This window comes from Carassius auratus, unplaced genomic scaffold (genome assembly GCF_003368295.1).
Source record: "Carassius auratus strain Wakin unplaced genomic scaffold, ASM336829v1 scaf_tig00214150, whole genome shotgun sequence".
In the NCBI taxonomy this organism is placed as follows: Eukaryota; Metazoa; Chordata; class Actinopteri; order Cypriniformes; family Cyprinidae; genus Carassius; species Carassius auratus.
Genome location: NW_020527538.1, coordinates 483,402 through 501,254, shown reverse-complemented (window position 1 = coordinate 501,254; position 17,853 = coordinate 483,402). Strand labels below are relative to the sequence as shown.

Sequence of the window (17,853 nt, the reverse complement as noted above, 5' to 3'; positions counted from 1 at the left end):
TGAGTGTGTTTTGTAAGAAATTATGCAGGACTTATTTTGAACCTGAAACATTAGGCCTATTAAGAATTATCAGATAATTCCTGAAGAATTACTTAGAATCTGAAACAGTATTCTAAAGTGAAAACATAGGCAACCCATTATTAATTAATAATTAATTATCAAATAATTCTGCAGGACTTATTTTGAACCTGAAACATTAAACCTATTCTAAAGTGGAAATGTTGGGAAACCATTAGTAATTAATAAATAATTATTAGATAATTCCTCAAGAATTACTTAGAATCTGAAACAGTATTCTAAAGTGAAAACATAGGGAACCCATTAGTAATTAATAATTAATGATCAAATAATTCTGAATGACTTATTTTGAACCTGAAACATTTTGCAATATTTTGCTGTGCGATTTTCTCCTATCCAATGAGTGGCATTACAACCATAGATACACAAAAGCACAGCATGAAATTACAAATCACATCCATTTTATTTGTTTGCTGTACTCCATATCTTTAGAATCCAGAAGTTTGCAAGGAACATATCCAAATTCGGCCCTTTATCAATCGATCTTCATCTTCATTCTCAGTAACAGCGACCATCACATAGTCAAAGCCCGCGCTCGTTATTTGATTTGAATGTGAAAATAGCGCCAGTGCGCCACCCTCGAGAAACGTTACGACACGGTTTACGGCACTGATATCGAACTCTCATTGGTTCTCACCTAATTCGTCACAGATTGCGACATGCCTTGTTTCAGTTGATAGACATTTGAAAACAGTACTGCGCCAGTGCGCCTTCACGGAGAGAAGACAGATTCATAATTTCACGGATTAATAAATTAAATTCGGCTCTGTACCTTATAAAAACTATTACCTCCAGAGAGGACTGCGACTGGAACTCATTATCATTTGAACTACTTTTGGTACCACTTTTGATCTTTTCGCAAAAAATAAATGATTAATGTTAAGTTTGTTTGTCTGTTATTTGTTTATTTATAACAGTAACGTTATGTAGTTTTAAGAAATGGTTATTGGTAGGTTTAGGAGTAGGTGTAGAATTAACGTTAGTGGCTCAAAATAACGTTTTAATGTTATATTTTTACTAAAATTGTGTTTTATTATGTTTTATTCTTTTAACATTCTGTATAAATTGGGTAGGTTTAGGTTCGGGTGGGGTTACGCATTTTTCTATGGATAACTGACTGGTCAGAGAACACGTTCTATCTGTACGTATTTTAGGTTGTTTTTATGTAAATTTAGTTACATATCGAACCTGTAATTACGTCCAGATAATACGTAAACAACACTGTAAATACGTAAAGGCACATACGTATTGGCCAGTTTTAATTTACGTCTAAATATGTACGTTTTGATTGTGAGATCAGGCTGAATTATTAGATAATTCCTGAAGAATTACTTAGAATCTGAAACAGTATTCTAAAGTGAAAACATAGGGAACCGATTAGTAATTAATAATTAATTATCAAATAATTCCTGAAGAATTAATTAGAATCTGAAACAGTATTCTAAAGTGAAAACATAGGGAACCCATTAGTAATTAATAATTAATTATCAAATAATTCCTGAAGAATTACTTAGATTCTGAAACAGTATTCTAAAGTGAAAACATAGGGAACCGATTAGCAATTAATAATTAATTATCAAATAATTCCTGAAAAATTACTTAGAATCTGAAACAGTATTCTAAAGTGAAAACATAGGGAACCCATTAGTAATTAATAAAGAATTATCAGATAATTTTGCAGAACTTACAGAATTCTAAAGTGAACCTAGTAAATAATAAACTACATCATTTTGACTAAGAACAACCTATAAAAGTAATCATACACTTTGTAAAATACTCTCATCTGTTTATTTCAGATGAGAACATTTCTTAATACAGCATATTTTATTCCATTTTAACATGTATACTGCCCACATTTTAATTAATGTAACAAACATTTCATAATCAAAAGTTAAACATTTATAAGTAAACTAAATCCATATTTCATTTCCATTATAGGCTAATAATTGGGCTGTAACAAAGTTGCTACTGTAGTAGTTATTTGTACTTGTCCTTTTCAAGTAATTTTGAAAATTAACAAGCCTACTTATAATTTTACTGGAGTAATATTTTATTGGGGTATCTGTACTTTTACTCAAGTACTTGATTTGTGGGACACAGCCTGATTATTATAGTGTTATTTTTTTTTTGCGTATAACTGTTCAGAAGTAGTTATTTCATAGTTATTTTTCTTGAACCTTAACTAGTAGATAATTAATAGTAGTTATTCAGCAGGTATCACAGAATATATTAGTTACTGATTAGCTAACTGTTACTTAACACAATCATAAAATTATATTACATACTGATTAGTTAACACATCTTTCTTAGTAGTTAACAGTAGTGAGTTAAGTGTTAATGAATAATCACCTGTTAGTTCTTCAATAATTCCTAATTAGTTATGTAGTAAGTAAGAAACAGTATTCTAAAGTGTTACCATTTTGTCAGACACTCTACAACGAATCCTCCTTTGATGTTTCTTATCGGCCAATGAGGGTCATTTTTGTTTGTGTTGAACAGAAAAAAGTCAAATAATAAAAACAATTCCACACAGACTAAACTGTACATGCTAAACATACACAGCAACAGGTCTGTGCATGTAGTGGTGATTTCTCTAGAGTAAAGCACACTGGTCCCCTGTTAGATGGTGAAGTGTGACGCCTGATTGGCTGACCTTACATTTAACAATAATTCACATTCTCACCATCTCTGAATGCTATGGCAAGGATGATAATATAATGTTACAATATATGTTGATTGTAACATTGATTTAGAAATTTAGCCAATTGAATATTTTCAAAGTCAACATGAAATTCTGAAGAAATGTCAAAGCAACCAAAGAGATGTCGCAGTTTACCATTTAACAGGGGACCTAAGTGTTCAGATCAACATTAGCACTATTCCATCCATCCATCCATCCATCCATCCATCTATCTATCTATCTATCTATCTATCTATCTATCTATCTATCTATCTATCTATTAAAAAAATGCACAAATTGGCCTCCAAGATCAAACCGGTCCCCAGTTAGATGGTGAAGTATGACGTGATCTGTTTGGTTGCCTTTACATTTAACAAATTACATTTATTCATTTATTTATTTATTTTTGAATATAATGGCAATGCTGATAATACCCTACAAAAAATGGAGCCTCTGGAAAATGTCAGTGTTAAACAGCTAAAGTGGCATAGTTAAAAGGTGTTTTACTGAACTCAATTGAAATTTTTCAATGCAGCAAGTTAACATATAATATTGTTTAAGTTAACATATAATGTAGTTTCTTAAGTTAACATATAATATTGTTTCTTAAGTTAACATATAATATTGTTTCTTAAGTTAACATATAATGTTAATGTGTCTGTGATGTAAGAAGAGGTGATTCAGTCTAACAGGCGTCACACATCACCATCTAACTGGAGACCAAACTCATTTTATCTAACACATGCACTCTTTACTGACAAAAGTATTGACATGCAATTGTTATCTTAAAGAGCTCTTTATTTTACTTTATTTTTGCTATCCTCAAATTAACTATAGTGTCTTGCTTGTTTTGTCTTATTATCTGTGTGATTGCATTCATATATTGAGAAGTGTATTTGTATTAGTCTCAAGCCCCGAAAATATCTGCATGTCATACTAATTTATTAAACATTTTGGATTTCTATTAGAATATTTCTTCAGTGGTGATATAGTGTGAATGTTTCAAAGTTTAGAGTTGCATTTAAATACAGTTAGATTGTAAAGAAACACTTGGTACAATTGCCCTAATGTTTGCACACACAGTTGCATTGCAGTCTATGGAGGTCCTCTGTTGGATAGGTAGACGTCACTCAGGTCCCCACTTGGCATGTTTTTAAAAAAAAATTAAAAATGCATTTTTTCAGTTATATTATGAAAAAAGACCTCAAATGAAAATTTTGTATGTAATTTTTGTTTCTTAAAAATGACCAGAAACACTGGTCCCCTCTTGGTCAGTGTAGAGCGATAGTCCCCTCTTAGTAACATAGACGTGTATGTGTGTGTGTGTGTGTGTGTGTATATATATATATATATATATATATTATATATATATATTAGGGGTGTAACGATATGCGTATTCGTATTGAACCGATCGGTACGAGGCTTTCAGTTCGGTACGCGGTATGCATTATGTACCGAACGGTTCGTTGGATTAATTAATTATATTTGGAAAATAAATAAAATTTTTTGAAATATAATATATGCGTTCAACAAGGTAGCCCAATAACCCAAACAACGTAACAGGCAACGCCCCTGACACCCCCGAAGAAGAAAAAAAAAAACACCAACTTATATGTTTATGTTAGGCTACTCAGTCAGGCGCTCGCTCACTCAGTACGCGCTGAAGGCTCGTTGCAAAATGGCCAATGCGTTTAACAGACCAGAAATAGAAGATCCTCCAAAAATGGACTAGTACTGTACTAGCGCAGCGCATACCGCGTCCTGTGTGAAAGACCCTTTAGCCATTTTGCAATGAGCCTTCAGCGCGTACTGAGTGAGCGAGCGCCTTACTCTGTGTTGGAAAACACAGGTGTTAAGAACATGCGTAATTGAGCCCCGTTACAATATTCCTTCACGTATGGAGCCAGAAGAGTCTCAATAAAGATAAATGCACACACTACATTCACATATGCACACACAGGATTCATAGATGCACACACACGATTCATAAATACACACACAAGATGCACAAATGCGCACAAAATTCACAAATGCACACACAAAATTTAAAAAGCACAGAAGATTCACAAATGCATACAAAATTCAGAAATGCACACAAAAATCAGAAATACACACACAATTCAGAAATGCAAACAACATTTACAAATGCACTCAAGATTCACAAATGCACAGAACAAGATTCACAAATGCACAGAACGCTGAATTCAGAAATGTATTTCTGATGCACACACACATATATCTTGATTCACAAACTGCTTGCGGTCTGTGAACTTCACTGAAGGGAGATATCTGATTGGTTGCAGATCATTCCCTGTTTAAAAAAAAGCATTTGTGTGTAGAGCCAAGTCAGGGGAGTCTCAAAATTCACACACAAATGCTTTTTTTTAAACAGGGAATGATCTGCAACCAATCAGATATCTCCCTTCTTTTAGCCAATCACAAGAATGCACCCCACGTGGGGGGATTGTTTACTTATAAGCCAATCACATGAAAGTGTTCACACAGCAATTGTATTAAATTGTATGAAAATACAGATGTTTAGATTACAATTCAGGTTTATTTTTTATTATTTTTTTACAAAATATAAATTTAAAAATGTCTCAGTACATATAGCCCAGTGACTGCAGAAAAAAAGTTAACCATGGATTCATAAATTTGCAATAGGCAATTATTTCATTTTATTGAAATATTTTAATGAAAGTAAAAAAAAAAATTGTTTAAACCTTTTTGAATATTTAAATATATCTAAATATTCTTTTGGATGCAATATAGAAGTCACTTTAATTATAATATTCAGTCCCTACATGAAGAGAGAGTCAGTGGTCCGCTGCAAGAGGAAAGTGACTCTCTGGCTGCGAAAAGTGGGTCTCCGGCTGTCGTTCGCTTATGAAAGTGAGTTGATCGCTGCGTGAGGAAAGTGAATTGTTCGCTGAGGAAAGTGAGTCGCTCGCTGGGTGAGGAAAGTGAGTCGTTCGCTGCGTGACTCGTGAGGAAAGTGAATCGTTCGCTGCGTGACTTGTGAGGAAAGTGAATCGTTCGCTCAACTTCGCTGCTTGAGGAAAGTGAATCGTTCGCTGAGGAAAGTGAGTCGCTCGCTGGGTGAGGAAAGTGAGTCGTTCGCTGCGTGACTCGTGAGGAAAGTGAGTCGTTCGCTGCGCAAAGTGGGTCGCTGGCTGCGCAAAGTGAATCGCCGGCTGCGTGAGGTAAGTGAGTCGTTCGCTGCGTGAGGAAAGTGAGTCGTTCGCTGATTGGCTTATAAGTAAACAATTCCCCACGTGGGGTGCATTCTTGTGATTGGCTAAAACAAGGGAGATATCTGATTGGTTGCAGATCATTCCCTGTTTAAAAAAAGGCATTTGTGTGTCGAGCCAAGTCAAGGGAGTCTCAAAATTCACACACAAATGCAGTGAAGTTCACAGACCGCAAGCAGTTTGTAAATCAAGATATATGTGTGTGTGCATCAGAAATACATTTCTGAATCTTGTCCTGTGCATTTGTGAATCTTGAGTGCATTTGTAAATGTTGTTTGCATTTCTAAATTGTGTGTGTATTTCTGAATTTTGTGTGCATTTCTGAATTTTGTATGCATTTGTGAATCTTCTGTGCTTTTTAAATTTTGTGTGTGCATTTGTGAATTTTGTGTGCATTTGTGTATCCTGTGTGTGTATTTATGAATTATGTGTGTGCATGTATGAATCCTATGTGTGCATATGTGACTGTAGTGTGTGCATTTATCTTTATTGAGACTCTTCTGGCTCCATATTCACGAGCCCATTTCAGCCAGACCGTAATTCCTGCTTTGTTCCAAAAAACATAAGCCCTATAGAGAACCAATTGAGTAAAAACAAACTCAATTTAAAGAGTTATAGATTTCCTTATAAAAAGTTACATCTTTGTATTTGTTCATAACTACTAGAACAATATAACATTTTCATTTTTTTTTTATAAGGAGCTGTTTTTGTTTTATACAGTATGCTGCTACGAAAACACCATAGAAGATGGGTAAAGAATAGCTCCATCATTGTTCAATGTAAAAAAACAAACAAAAAAAACATACTTTGCTAGTTTTAATAAATAAAACATTTTTATTCATATCGTTACATTAGGGGTGTAACAATATGCGTATTCGTATTGAACCGTTCAGTACGAGGCTGCTAAGAAACATTAAAGGAAATTTATCTGCTAATGTTTTCTTTTTGCTGTATCTAAAACGTACCGAACCGTACCGTGACACCACTGAATTGTATCGAACCGAACCGTGAATTTTGTGAACCGTTACACCCCTAATATATATATATATATATATATATATATATATATATATATATATATATATATATATATATATATATATATATATATATTAGGGCTGGGCGATATGGAGCAAAAAATATATCTCGATATATTTTGCTATATCTCGATATGCAATATATATCTCGATATCTTTACAGGAAAAATATCCCCCTTAAGCTACTGCAAAAATGTTTAGGGCCCTATGAAACGTCTTATTTTTTTCTTCACCATATGCTTTATTGTTACCTAATTCTGTGTTTTAGCATGTTTAATTATTTAAATGCATAAAAACAACTTAATTAGTTTAAAAAAATCTTAAAATAGCCTTATGTGAAATTTTTTTCCCTTCAGAAATTCTGTGTATTTACATTTTTCTGGTTGTCAAATGAAGGCATAAAACATTTAATTTATCTTTTAATTATTTAAAATTAAGCAAACTTTATTTTTTGGTAAACAAAGGGGATTTACTATTAAAAATAAAACATGGAAGAAATGTTGTGTGATTATTCCTTAAAAAAATATGTTCATTTCATTTTAATAATAGTAGTAGTGGGCTATATACATTCTGCTGAACAATAGTAAAATATTTCTGCCAAATACTTTTATTTATACACGTTTATCAGTGATAGGAAAGACGCTGAAATCAGCGCGAGCATCACGCGCTTCCGTGTGTTTAATGAATGAAGATGCGCTTCTGCGCCATTCGTTAACACAGACACGCAGAACATGCAGGATTCATATTTAAATAGACTTTTCCGGGTTAATATTTGCAGATATTAGTCTAGATCGCGATTTGATTTAAGTGCATGACCTACTTTTGATAATTCATTCAAAATTTAACCAATTCCGTGACATTCCGCGTTAAACTGTAAATACCGTTTTTATGACTGGATTCCGTCCGCGTTTTCTGCATAGCGGAAATCATTGGGCCCTACGTTAGACATCTGCCTTCTGTTCGTCCTACGCCTTAAAACCAAAGTATCTCCATATAATGGAGCCAGTTGTCCTTTTGTTTTTAGACTTTGTTTTTTAGACTAGTTCTATACACGCGAAGGGATTGGGGACAAAAGCAAAGAGGCGGGGGCGAGCGAGCGGGGGCGAGCACAGCACAGAGAAGGCAAAAAAGCAAAGTGACGGAATCAGAATTAAATATAAACAACATATCGATATATACGATATGTCAAAATCCATATCGTGTTTAAAAAATATCTCGATATATTTTAAATATCGAGATATCGCCCACCCCTAATATATATATATATATATATATTAGGGGTGTAACGATACGCATATTCGTATTGAACCGTTGGACTAATTAATTATATTGGAAAATAAATAGAAAATTGTGAAATATAAATGATATGCGTTCAACAAGGTAGCCCAATAACCCAAATGACGTAACAGGCAACGCCCCTGACACCCCCGAGGAAGAAAAAAACACCAACTTATATGTTTATGTTAGGCTACTCAGTCAGGCGCTCGCTCACTCAGTACGCGCTGAAGGCTCGTTGCAAAATGGCCAATGCGTTTAACAGACCAGAAATAGAAGATCCTCCAATAACCAACAGGTCTGGTGTTTGGGTGCACTTTACCAATCGATCAGGGCATCTAAACAAGCATGGAAAACAAAATGGTCTAGTACTGTACTGTGTCGGAATTTCCTGAGCAGTACGATACAATTAACAGGCCTGCACGTTATTAGATAGAAGAACTGTTATAAATAGAACGTATGCACGGGCAGTTTTGAAAATTCCAAATACTTTGCTCTGGCATAGTGCAGCGCAAATTGCGTTATATCTGAAGGGCAACGCTGAGCCCAGGGTCCAGTGCCGCGCGTACCGCGTCCTGTGTGAAAGACACTTTAGGCATTTTGCAACGAGCCTTCAGCGCATACTGAGTGAGCGAGCGCCTTACTCTGTTGTGGAAAACGCAGGTTTTAAGAACATGCTTAATGTAATTGAGTCCCGTTACAATATTTGTTCATGAGCCCATTTCAGCCAGACCGTAATTCCTGCTTTGTTCCAAAAAACATAAGCCCTATAGAGAACCAATTGAGTAAAAACACACTCAATATAAAGAGTTATAGAGTTCCATATAAAAAGTTACATCTTTGTATTTGTTCATAACTACTACAACAATATAACATTTTCATTTGTTTTAATAAGGAGCTGTTTTTATATATATATATATATATATATATATATATATATATATATATATATATATATATATATATATATATATATATATATATATATATATAATATACCCATGAGCACACTGGTGTCCTCATGGGTCCAGGAAGGGTGCGTTGAGGGACTCCCGCCCCACTAGAGACGTGAGCTGCCGGACCCGCGATCCATGTGGAAACCGCACCCGTTTGCATGGCCGACGGGCAAGGATGCCGGGCCGTCCATCCCCTACCAGTGCCGCGGCCAACGAGAGTGATACGGCCACTAGAGGAAGCCGCCACCCCTCGCGCCCGGATCGAAGAGGGGAGCGCGTGTGGCCGCTGGACTCCACCCCTTACCTGGACCCTTCCTCCATGAACACTGCCCGACCTAAACGAATCCCACAGCACGACAAGGACACCAGATTCCCTGTTGTTTTGGACACTCTTCCCCTTTTTCCACCTTTATCCCCTGTTTTTATTAGATTTTTTTTCTGTTAATAAAACCTTCTCCGAGGCCTGACGCCACGCCCACTGTGTCTGTCGTGTGCTCCTCCCGTCACATACATATATATATATAATGACAACAGCTCAAGAGACTCTGACTTCACAGCACTGAAGTAGAATTAGCAGAATTCCCTTAATAACAAGGACAGTATAAAGTGATACCCCCAGTGCTCACAAAAAAGTTCACAAAGTTCACCTTTTGTATTCCACAGAATAAGTCATGGAGTTTTGGAATGACAAATAATCACTGAATTTTGGGATATGAGCATATTTAGAACATTTCCTGCAGACAATTTATTTTTTACTTCATATTGTTCACATTTAAAGGAGATTTACTGTGTTATATGTAAATCTATAAAGAGGAAGATTAATACTAACAAACAAACATCCGGATAAGGGATAACAATCAGGAAGTAATCCATCTACAGGCAAAGTTCAGCACTCACGCTGCTCAGGGTCGAAAGGTAAGAAGCCAGAACATTGTTGCATGTGTACCTGCCCTAATCTTTTGCATCACTATATCAATTTCTATCAGAAAATCCCTTTCATGGGAAAAGCAGACACTGACACATTTTACAGCAAAATACTGTACGTTGACTGGAGAATTCTGACATTTTCAAAACATATATATAATATGCACATGTAAAAATGGTCAGATTTGTTACGAATGTATGAGAGGAGAGCTCACTCTCCATTTTAGATCTCCTCTACATAACTGATAAAAAAAAAAAAAAAAAAAAAACTGGGGCTGGACTTCCTAACTCACACCATTAGTTGAGCCAGATGTTGACTTGTCAGACTGATCTACAAATCTGCTTTGTGTGCTTAAACTTCAATAAGAGATAGCATATCAAAGATGACACACCTTGAGTCACAGAATTATTTGAAAATGTATATGAGTTTATGTATTCCTACTAAAACGGTAACACTTATAAGGTTACATTTGATAACATTAGTCAATTACATAATTTTTTACAACTAACAATTTTTTTTTCTTTTAACGCATCTATTAATGTCAATGTTAACTAATGGGACCATACTGTAAAATGTTTTTTTGATGAAGGACATTCAGAGGATGAATTGTAATCCCACAGATGGTAGGTCAGGTGAGCTTTGGGTCCACATCACTGTCAAGTTCTGGATTCTGCTTGGTTGCACTTGAGTTTCCATTAGGAGCTGAATAAGTTTCAAGTCAATAACCAAATTCATGCGGAGTCAGCACAGTAAACTGCACTAAATCCTCAGCAGATTTAAGAATTTAGAAGAATAAATCAGCCAAAATGGTGTCATTATTTATTCAACCGCATGTCGTTCCAAAACCCTATGCTTTAATGTCTGCAGTGGCACACAGAATTGTTTTTTAACAAAATGTCTCTTAAATCGAATACACCATCAAATGTCATTACTGCCCTCCAAAGACAAAAGACCTTAGCTACTCCGTGCGAAACTGAGAAAAATGACTTGTCGGGACAAATTAATTATAGGTAGGACACTAGATAGAGATAAAATTAGCTCAAACTTTATTTTTACTCCTATTTTTTAAAGTTGCCTCTGCATTGTGGGCAAAAAGTGACAAGTCAAGCCAAGGCAAAATAAAGTAACGGCCGTATTATAGACAATATCTGGATGCTGATTACCATTCAAATCTAGTGATCACAGGCTGTCCCATATGCTATAACATACAATAATGTGAATATTATTATTTTTTCTGATCATAACAACCAGACAAAAAGTGAATGTGAATGGATACCGTTTTGCAACTGATTAATTTGCAATGTACACTAATGTTCAAGAATGCAAGACATACTTATTCTATTGCTTTTACATCGAGTTGAATGAAAATAGCCTTAACTTAACCAAAAGAATGACTTGTGTATTGATGTGAATGCCCGCAAGTAGAAATAATGCTTAGAATGCTTGTGAATTAAACATCTCTGATGACGTTCATTGTCATGGATTTTATGAAAAGGTAGGATATGGATTTAAAATCTACTGATTTTATTGCATGATATGCTACGTTGTCATGGCATTCAAGTCCACATGCGTGCAGAAGATTATTGGGTGAACTAACCTTTAAGGTTAGGAGTCAAACTCTCTAACCACTGAACCACGACTTCCCCAAAAAGTGTAAAGACTGTTTGAAAGAAAAAATAACATCAATGCTTATTTGGCAAATAATTAATTTAAACCTACATTTCTCGACTTTGATTTCTGAAAATAAGTCAACATGATCACTATGATCTTTAGGGATGGGTATCGTTAAGGTTTTAACGGTATTACTACTCTTACCGATACTGCTTATTGGTCCGGAACGGTATTCTTATCGGTACTTTGTGTTGTGTTAGGCAGTCGAAAACTTAGCATTTCTCTGTCTGCACATAATGCACTTTTGAAAGATGCTTTGATAGATTGCTTGTGTTTCCGCCCTTACATGCAAACATTTTGTTTCACTTATAACAACCAGCGTCTCCATCAGCTCTAGTGAAGTATAGAGTTGCCATCGTCACTCTTTGTATTAAGGAGTTTTCGTATTGTAAGGGGCCATTCACATATCGCGTCTAAAAACGCGTGGAAAACGCTAGGCGCGCCGCTTTCTGATTTTTTTCCCCCCAAAGCCTTCGGGCACTTGCGCTCCTGAGGAGTCTGCCATTACTAAGCAACCATGACTCGCTCTCTCCATGAAGACGCGGAAATTTCAGCAATGGATAAATGGATTTGCAGCACTAAAAACTGCTTGCAGTAGCTCTGCTACTAAATTAATTTAAAAATCCACATACAGCTATCAGCTGTTCCTTCATCTTGGCTGAGCTTTCAACGTTGTTACAGAAAAGGTGAGGAAGTTACATGACCTGCGGTGCGCTTGCTGCATTCTGAAAAGTTGAGATGTTTTTAAAGGGGGGGTGAAATGCTCATTTTCACTCAATATCCTGTTAATCTTGAGTACCTATAGAGTAGTACTGCATCCTTCATAACTCCAAAAAGTCTTTAGTTTTATTATATTCATAAGAGAAAGATAGTCTGTACCGATTTTTCCTGGAAAAACACGAGTGCCTGGAGGCATGACGTGTGGGCGGAGCTAAAGAATCACGAGCGCGAGTAAGCTTTTGCGTTGAGAGCGTTTGGAAGCTGTGACATTACCGTGAGGAAAAAAACATCCAAAACAAACCATGGCTAACAGTCAGATTCAGCGTATATTTATGATCCAGAATCAGATCCAGAGGCTGAAATTTAACATCAGCAACGACGTCTCTATGTGGTATGTACTGAAACTTTATATATTTGCTTAGTGGTTTTGGAAAATGACTAATTTCCACTTTATGTCGTCTTTCTTCTTTTTTTTTTTTTTTTTTTTTAAGCTGTACATGTGGAAAGTGAAGTTTGATGACAACATCGCATGTTGTTTACTTGATGTGCTTACGCGCCGATAGCTAAAATAACAACACAGAGATATTTGAAGCCGTTTTACTCACCGCCTGCGGTTCCAACACACGATCGTGACCATTTTTCGTTGGGACTGAATTATCCTTAAGAAATAAACGATGTGCAAATCCGGCGTCAAACTGGGCCTTGTTTGTAAAACAAGCATCTTCGAAATGCAGGGAACAAACAAAAACACTTGCACAACTCTGTTGATGCTCTGTAAAAATAAACTCCATCCACTGGTCCCTTAATGCGTTTTTTTTTTTTTTTTGTAATCTGTGCAGGGTTGTCTTGCCCTGGCAACCAAAAACACACTTCTTTTGTGACAATTCGGTCTCTCGCTCTGAAAAGTGAATGTCTCTGCTCTGCTCTATGGGAGCGCGCGCTCTTCCGGCAGACATGCCCTTAGGACCCATATAAGGAAATTCCGCTCCATCTAACGTCACACAGAGCCATACTCGAAAAAAACTTTCCGAAACTTGTGACAAACCAGAACAAAATTTTTGGAACAGAAATACTCCTTCAAACGTACAACTTAATTTTTTAAACTTTGTCCATGTTTAGCATGGGAATCCAACTCTTTAACAGTGTAAAAAACTCAGTATGCATGAAATAGCATTTCACCCCCCCCCCTTTAACTCGATAACATTATTAAGCAAAAATACATAGTACATCAATTTTTTTCCCCTCCAGTACCGAAAGCAGAACCGGTACCATCAGATCTTACTGATACTACAGTCTTTCATAATTTAGCCCCGGGCCCATTTTAATACCGGGTTTCGGTACCCATCCCTAATGATTTTAGGGAAAAAATTTCCTCATGTGACTTGAAATGATCATGTTCTTTCTCTGTGTCTGCCTCTCCCTCGCTTATGCGATCCCTTTCACCTCCTCTCTTCTTCCTCATTCTCCCTTTCAGCTATCACATCATTAGAGAGCATTCAAAGTCCTGGGATCCAGATCAACAGAAACACCTCCTAAGTGATCCTCCCTTGGGCGTATAATGCTTCACCATTACAAATCTCAGAGACACGCATACTTCCCTCCTCCAGCGGCTCATGTCAAGCAATCATGACCCATTTGGATGGTTATTACTTACACGCAGTAGCCCTAGCCCCTGTCTGTCCAAACAGACTCATCGCTGGCTAGGCAGCTCTACATATCTGTTCTGACTAAGTAAAGTCAGCAGCAGCCTTGGCTTGTAGCTGTGTGTGTATGTGAGTGTGTGTTTGTGACTGGCTCTATGAAGGAGCCCTCAGCTTTAACGTGAACTGACGGCTCTTTGGCAAGCGCTTACTGAGTGGTTTGAGGATGCTGTTGCTGGCCTCCTCATTGTTCTCTGCATCTGACCTGTCCGAAGCATTCTCAGTCACTTTCTCCTTTCTGTCCTTGTGACTGGTGCGTCGGCGATGACGTCTCCGTCGGCGGGAGCTCTTAGGCACATGCACACCGATGTATATGGTGTGGTGACCTGAGAAGATAAAATGAGAAGCTATTAGGTTGACATGGCATCACACAAAGCGCAAGTAACACACAAAAAGTATTTTCTTTTGCCTAATCTTTCAGTATTAATATTTAAATGGCCATATAGCAAGATATGGGTGTTTTCTACAAAATAATTATTTTCAAAGAATATACACTACTATTCAAAAAATTGGAGTCTGTAATATTTTTTTTAAGATTTTTGTGAAAGAAGTTTCTTATGCTCACAAAAGCTGCATTCATTTGACATTCACATACAGAACTAATTGAATCAATCCAAGCCAAGTAAATAAAAAGAAAAGTCAGTCCTAATGTTGTTGTTGTCAAGAGATAAATGGCTCCCTATTGTCAAGATAACACAAGCCACGTGATCATTCTGCACTTCAACATCTGTAAGATAAATCATGTGTAGTGTCAACATGCTCAGAGCTGGATGCTGACTATTTGCTTGTAGCCTATTGGTTACAAAATATGATGTAACCTGAGTAAAGACGTAAATAACTGGCATGACTTCCTCAACGCAATTTATGCAGGAAATGGTGGACTTCACCGAATGGGTTTGCAGCAGAATGTCAAACTAAATATTTTGGCTGAGAGAGCTAGCAGGTAGTGCGGAACGTCCAGTGTTTAGATCCATGTAATACAGACACTTTCCATGTCTCTCCCTCAGTCACATGATGCCCAGCTCTTAAAGCTACATTCCAACACTGTGTCGTTGTGTAACTTGCTGGAACTTCATGTTTCATTTTGTGAACTGCATCTCTAACTGGACCAGTAATATAAATGCAAATCTACACACCAGACCTGATACCATCTATCCCAGAATTCTCCGCTTCTTTAGGCTAATGCTACAACTTAACTGAGATTAATGAATTAACCCTGCAATAATCTAAAATCTCTAACATGGCATAAGTTTAAGCAATTTACAAATTTTATCTTAAATTTAATGTTAAGAGTCAGTGTTTCAACAACATCTGCCTTTAGGTAAAGCAATTCATTTAAGTTACTTTCTTTTAATGCACATAATTTTGACGACTGAAAAGTTTTCGGTGTTTGTCAGTTGGTTTCATTTAATACTGTCATCCTTTAATCAGATTTTCATGAAAACCATGCAGACATAAAAGGGTTACAGTGCTAAAGCACATCACAAAATACTTTTTTATACACCAGTTAAAAGTCAAAAGAAAAAAGTACAGCAAAAAAAAAAAAAAAAAATGTATTCATGTCATTTAGAATTTGTTCAGGGGCATCCGGTTTTTCACTTCAGCGCCATCTTTACATCTTCACCCCAGCTGTGGTGCTACAGGTCCCATAGGGATCATGATTCACACCATCAGAGAGACTTACCAGACCACCACAGTGATTCATGAGCCTCATGACATAACCAAGTGTGATGAGGTTAAACGCAGGACACCCCCCCCCACCCCCATCAGTTAACAGATGAAGCCATTGGAAGCAGGGGAAACATGTCTTAAATGGAAAGATAGTTCAGATGACACTGTGTGCTGTGTGTTTGGTCTAAAATTACTTCCCAGTAAGTCATATGTAAATTAATATATTCCATGCAATGAAGTCTACATATGTTTAAACAGATTTTTTTCCTTCTAAAATTGTTGATCTGTGATTATTAAATATTTGTCACATATTATTATTATTATTACAATATACTGTATGACTGCTCCTGTTTTTATGATTGTATAATGTGTTCCTTCTCAAACAGTGACCAATCCTCTACATTAACCCTGCTATAACCTACTGTCTCTTAAAAGTTACAGACATGGTTCCACTTCTGAGCTTCTGACAAAATGCAAAAGGACAAAATGATTATCCACTGAACCTTAACACAAAGATCTATTTAAACTGGATTCACAGCCCTGCTGTCTCTTTACTTTCACTGCCAGCGAAAGATCACTGCATTTGAATGCTGTCCAGATTTTCTTTCATAAGGTGGCAAGTGTTTGTTTGCATTGAGTGTGTAATCTCATCTTTTCATATCTTTATATTTATTATTTTATAACCATGTAAGTTTTTTTTATATGTACTTCATATAACAACATCTACAATAGATCATACTTGGTTACAATGTAATTTGTCACAATGTCATAGTATGGATTACTTTATATTTATTTAGCTAAAAAAAGCTTTTAATTTCTAAATATTACTATAAATTGTTTTGGGGAAAAAAATCATCATGAATATAAATTATGTAGGTTAAGAAAAAGACTTTATTATCTGCCCGTTTTCTAAAGTTAAAGGGATAATCCAACCCAAAATTAAAATTTTGTCATTAATCACTTACCTCCATGGTGTTCCAAACCCGTAAAAGATTTGTTCGTCTTCTGAACACAATTTAAGATATTTTGGATGAAAACCAGGAGGTTTGTGACTGCCCCATAAACTGCCAAGTAAAAAACACTGTCAAGGTCCAGAAAAGTATGAAAGACATAATCAGAATAGTCCATCTGCCATCAGTGATTCAACCGTAACGTTATGAAGCAACAAGAATACTTTTTGTACACAAAGAAAACAAAAGTAACAACGTTATTCAACAATTCGTCTCCTCTGTGTCAGAAGCACGTACGCTGCCTGCAATCAGCAGATATTCTCTAAAATGGCGCTATGGTGATGCAGAGAGACTGTTTAATAAAGTCGTTACTACAAAAAGTATTCTCGTCACTTCATAACGTTGCAGTTGAACCACTGATGGCAGATGGACTGATCTGACTATGTCTTTCATACTTTTGTGGACCTTGACACTAGGGGTGTAACAGTACGTGTATTCGTACTGGACCGTTTCGGTACAGGGCTTTCGGTACAGTACACATGTGTACCGAATGACTGAATGCAATATTTTGTATGCAGAACGTAGGAACATTTACGTGTTTCCACACGAACATATTAAGTGGCGGAAGTCTCAACGCGTTCCACGCAAATCCCGTCCTGCAGCTGATTCTAAGGCAGGCGACACACTGGCTGAGTGGCATGAGCATGGCGTTTCTGCTGCGTGTCAGTTGCGTGATGGCTGCTTCGCGTTTTCTGTGTCTTTCCACACACCAGATTCGTGCCTGACGCGGAGCTGGTGCTACTCTAGGTGACATAGATGGAGACTGCCAACAGACCAGGATCTTGTCTTCACGACAACAATATCTATACTTCATGTTGAGCATAAATATAAAGCCTACTGATAAAGGACACCGGCAGCAGTATTGACGGCAAAATAGAC

General features: G+C 36.5%; 1 protein-coding gene across 1 annotated transcript in view; it reads right to left on the bottom strand.

Annotated features, from left to right (window-relative positions):
* Positions 1 to 17,853, bottom strand: part of LOC113091265 (electrogenic sodium bicarbonate cotransporter 1-like) — a gene marked incomplete at its 3' end in the record, with an annotated part of 72,896 nt that overhangs the window by 40,372 nt on the left and 14,671 nt on the right. The window contains exon 4 of the mRNA XM_026256673.1: positions 14,446 to 14,619. Coding sequence (XP_026112458.1) covers positions 14,446 to 14,619 — 174 coding nt within the window. The remainder of the gene's footprint in view (positions 1 to 14,445; positions 14,620 to 17,853) is intronic.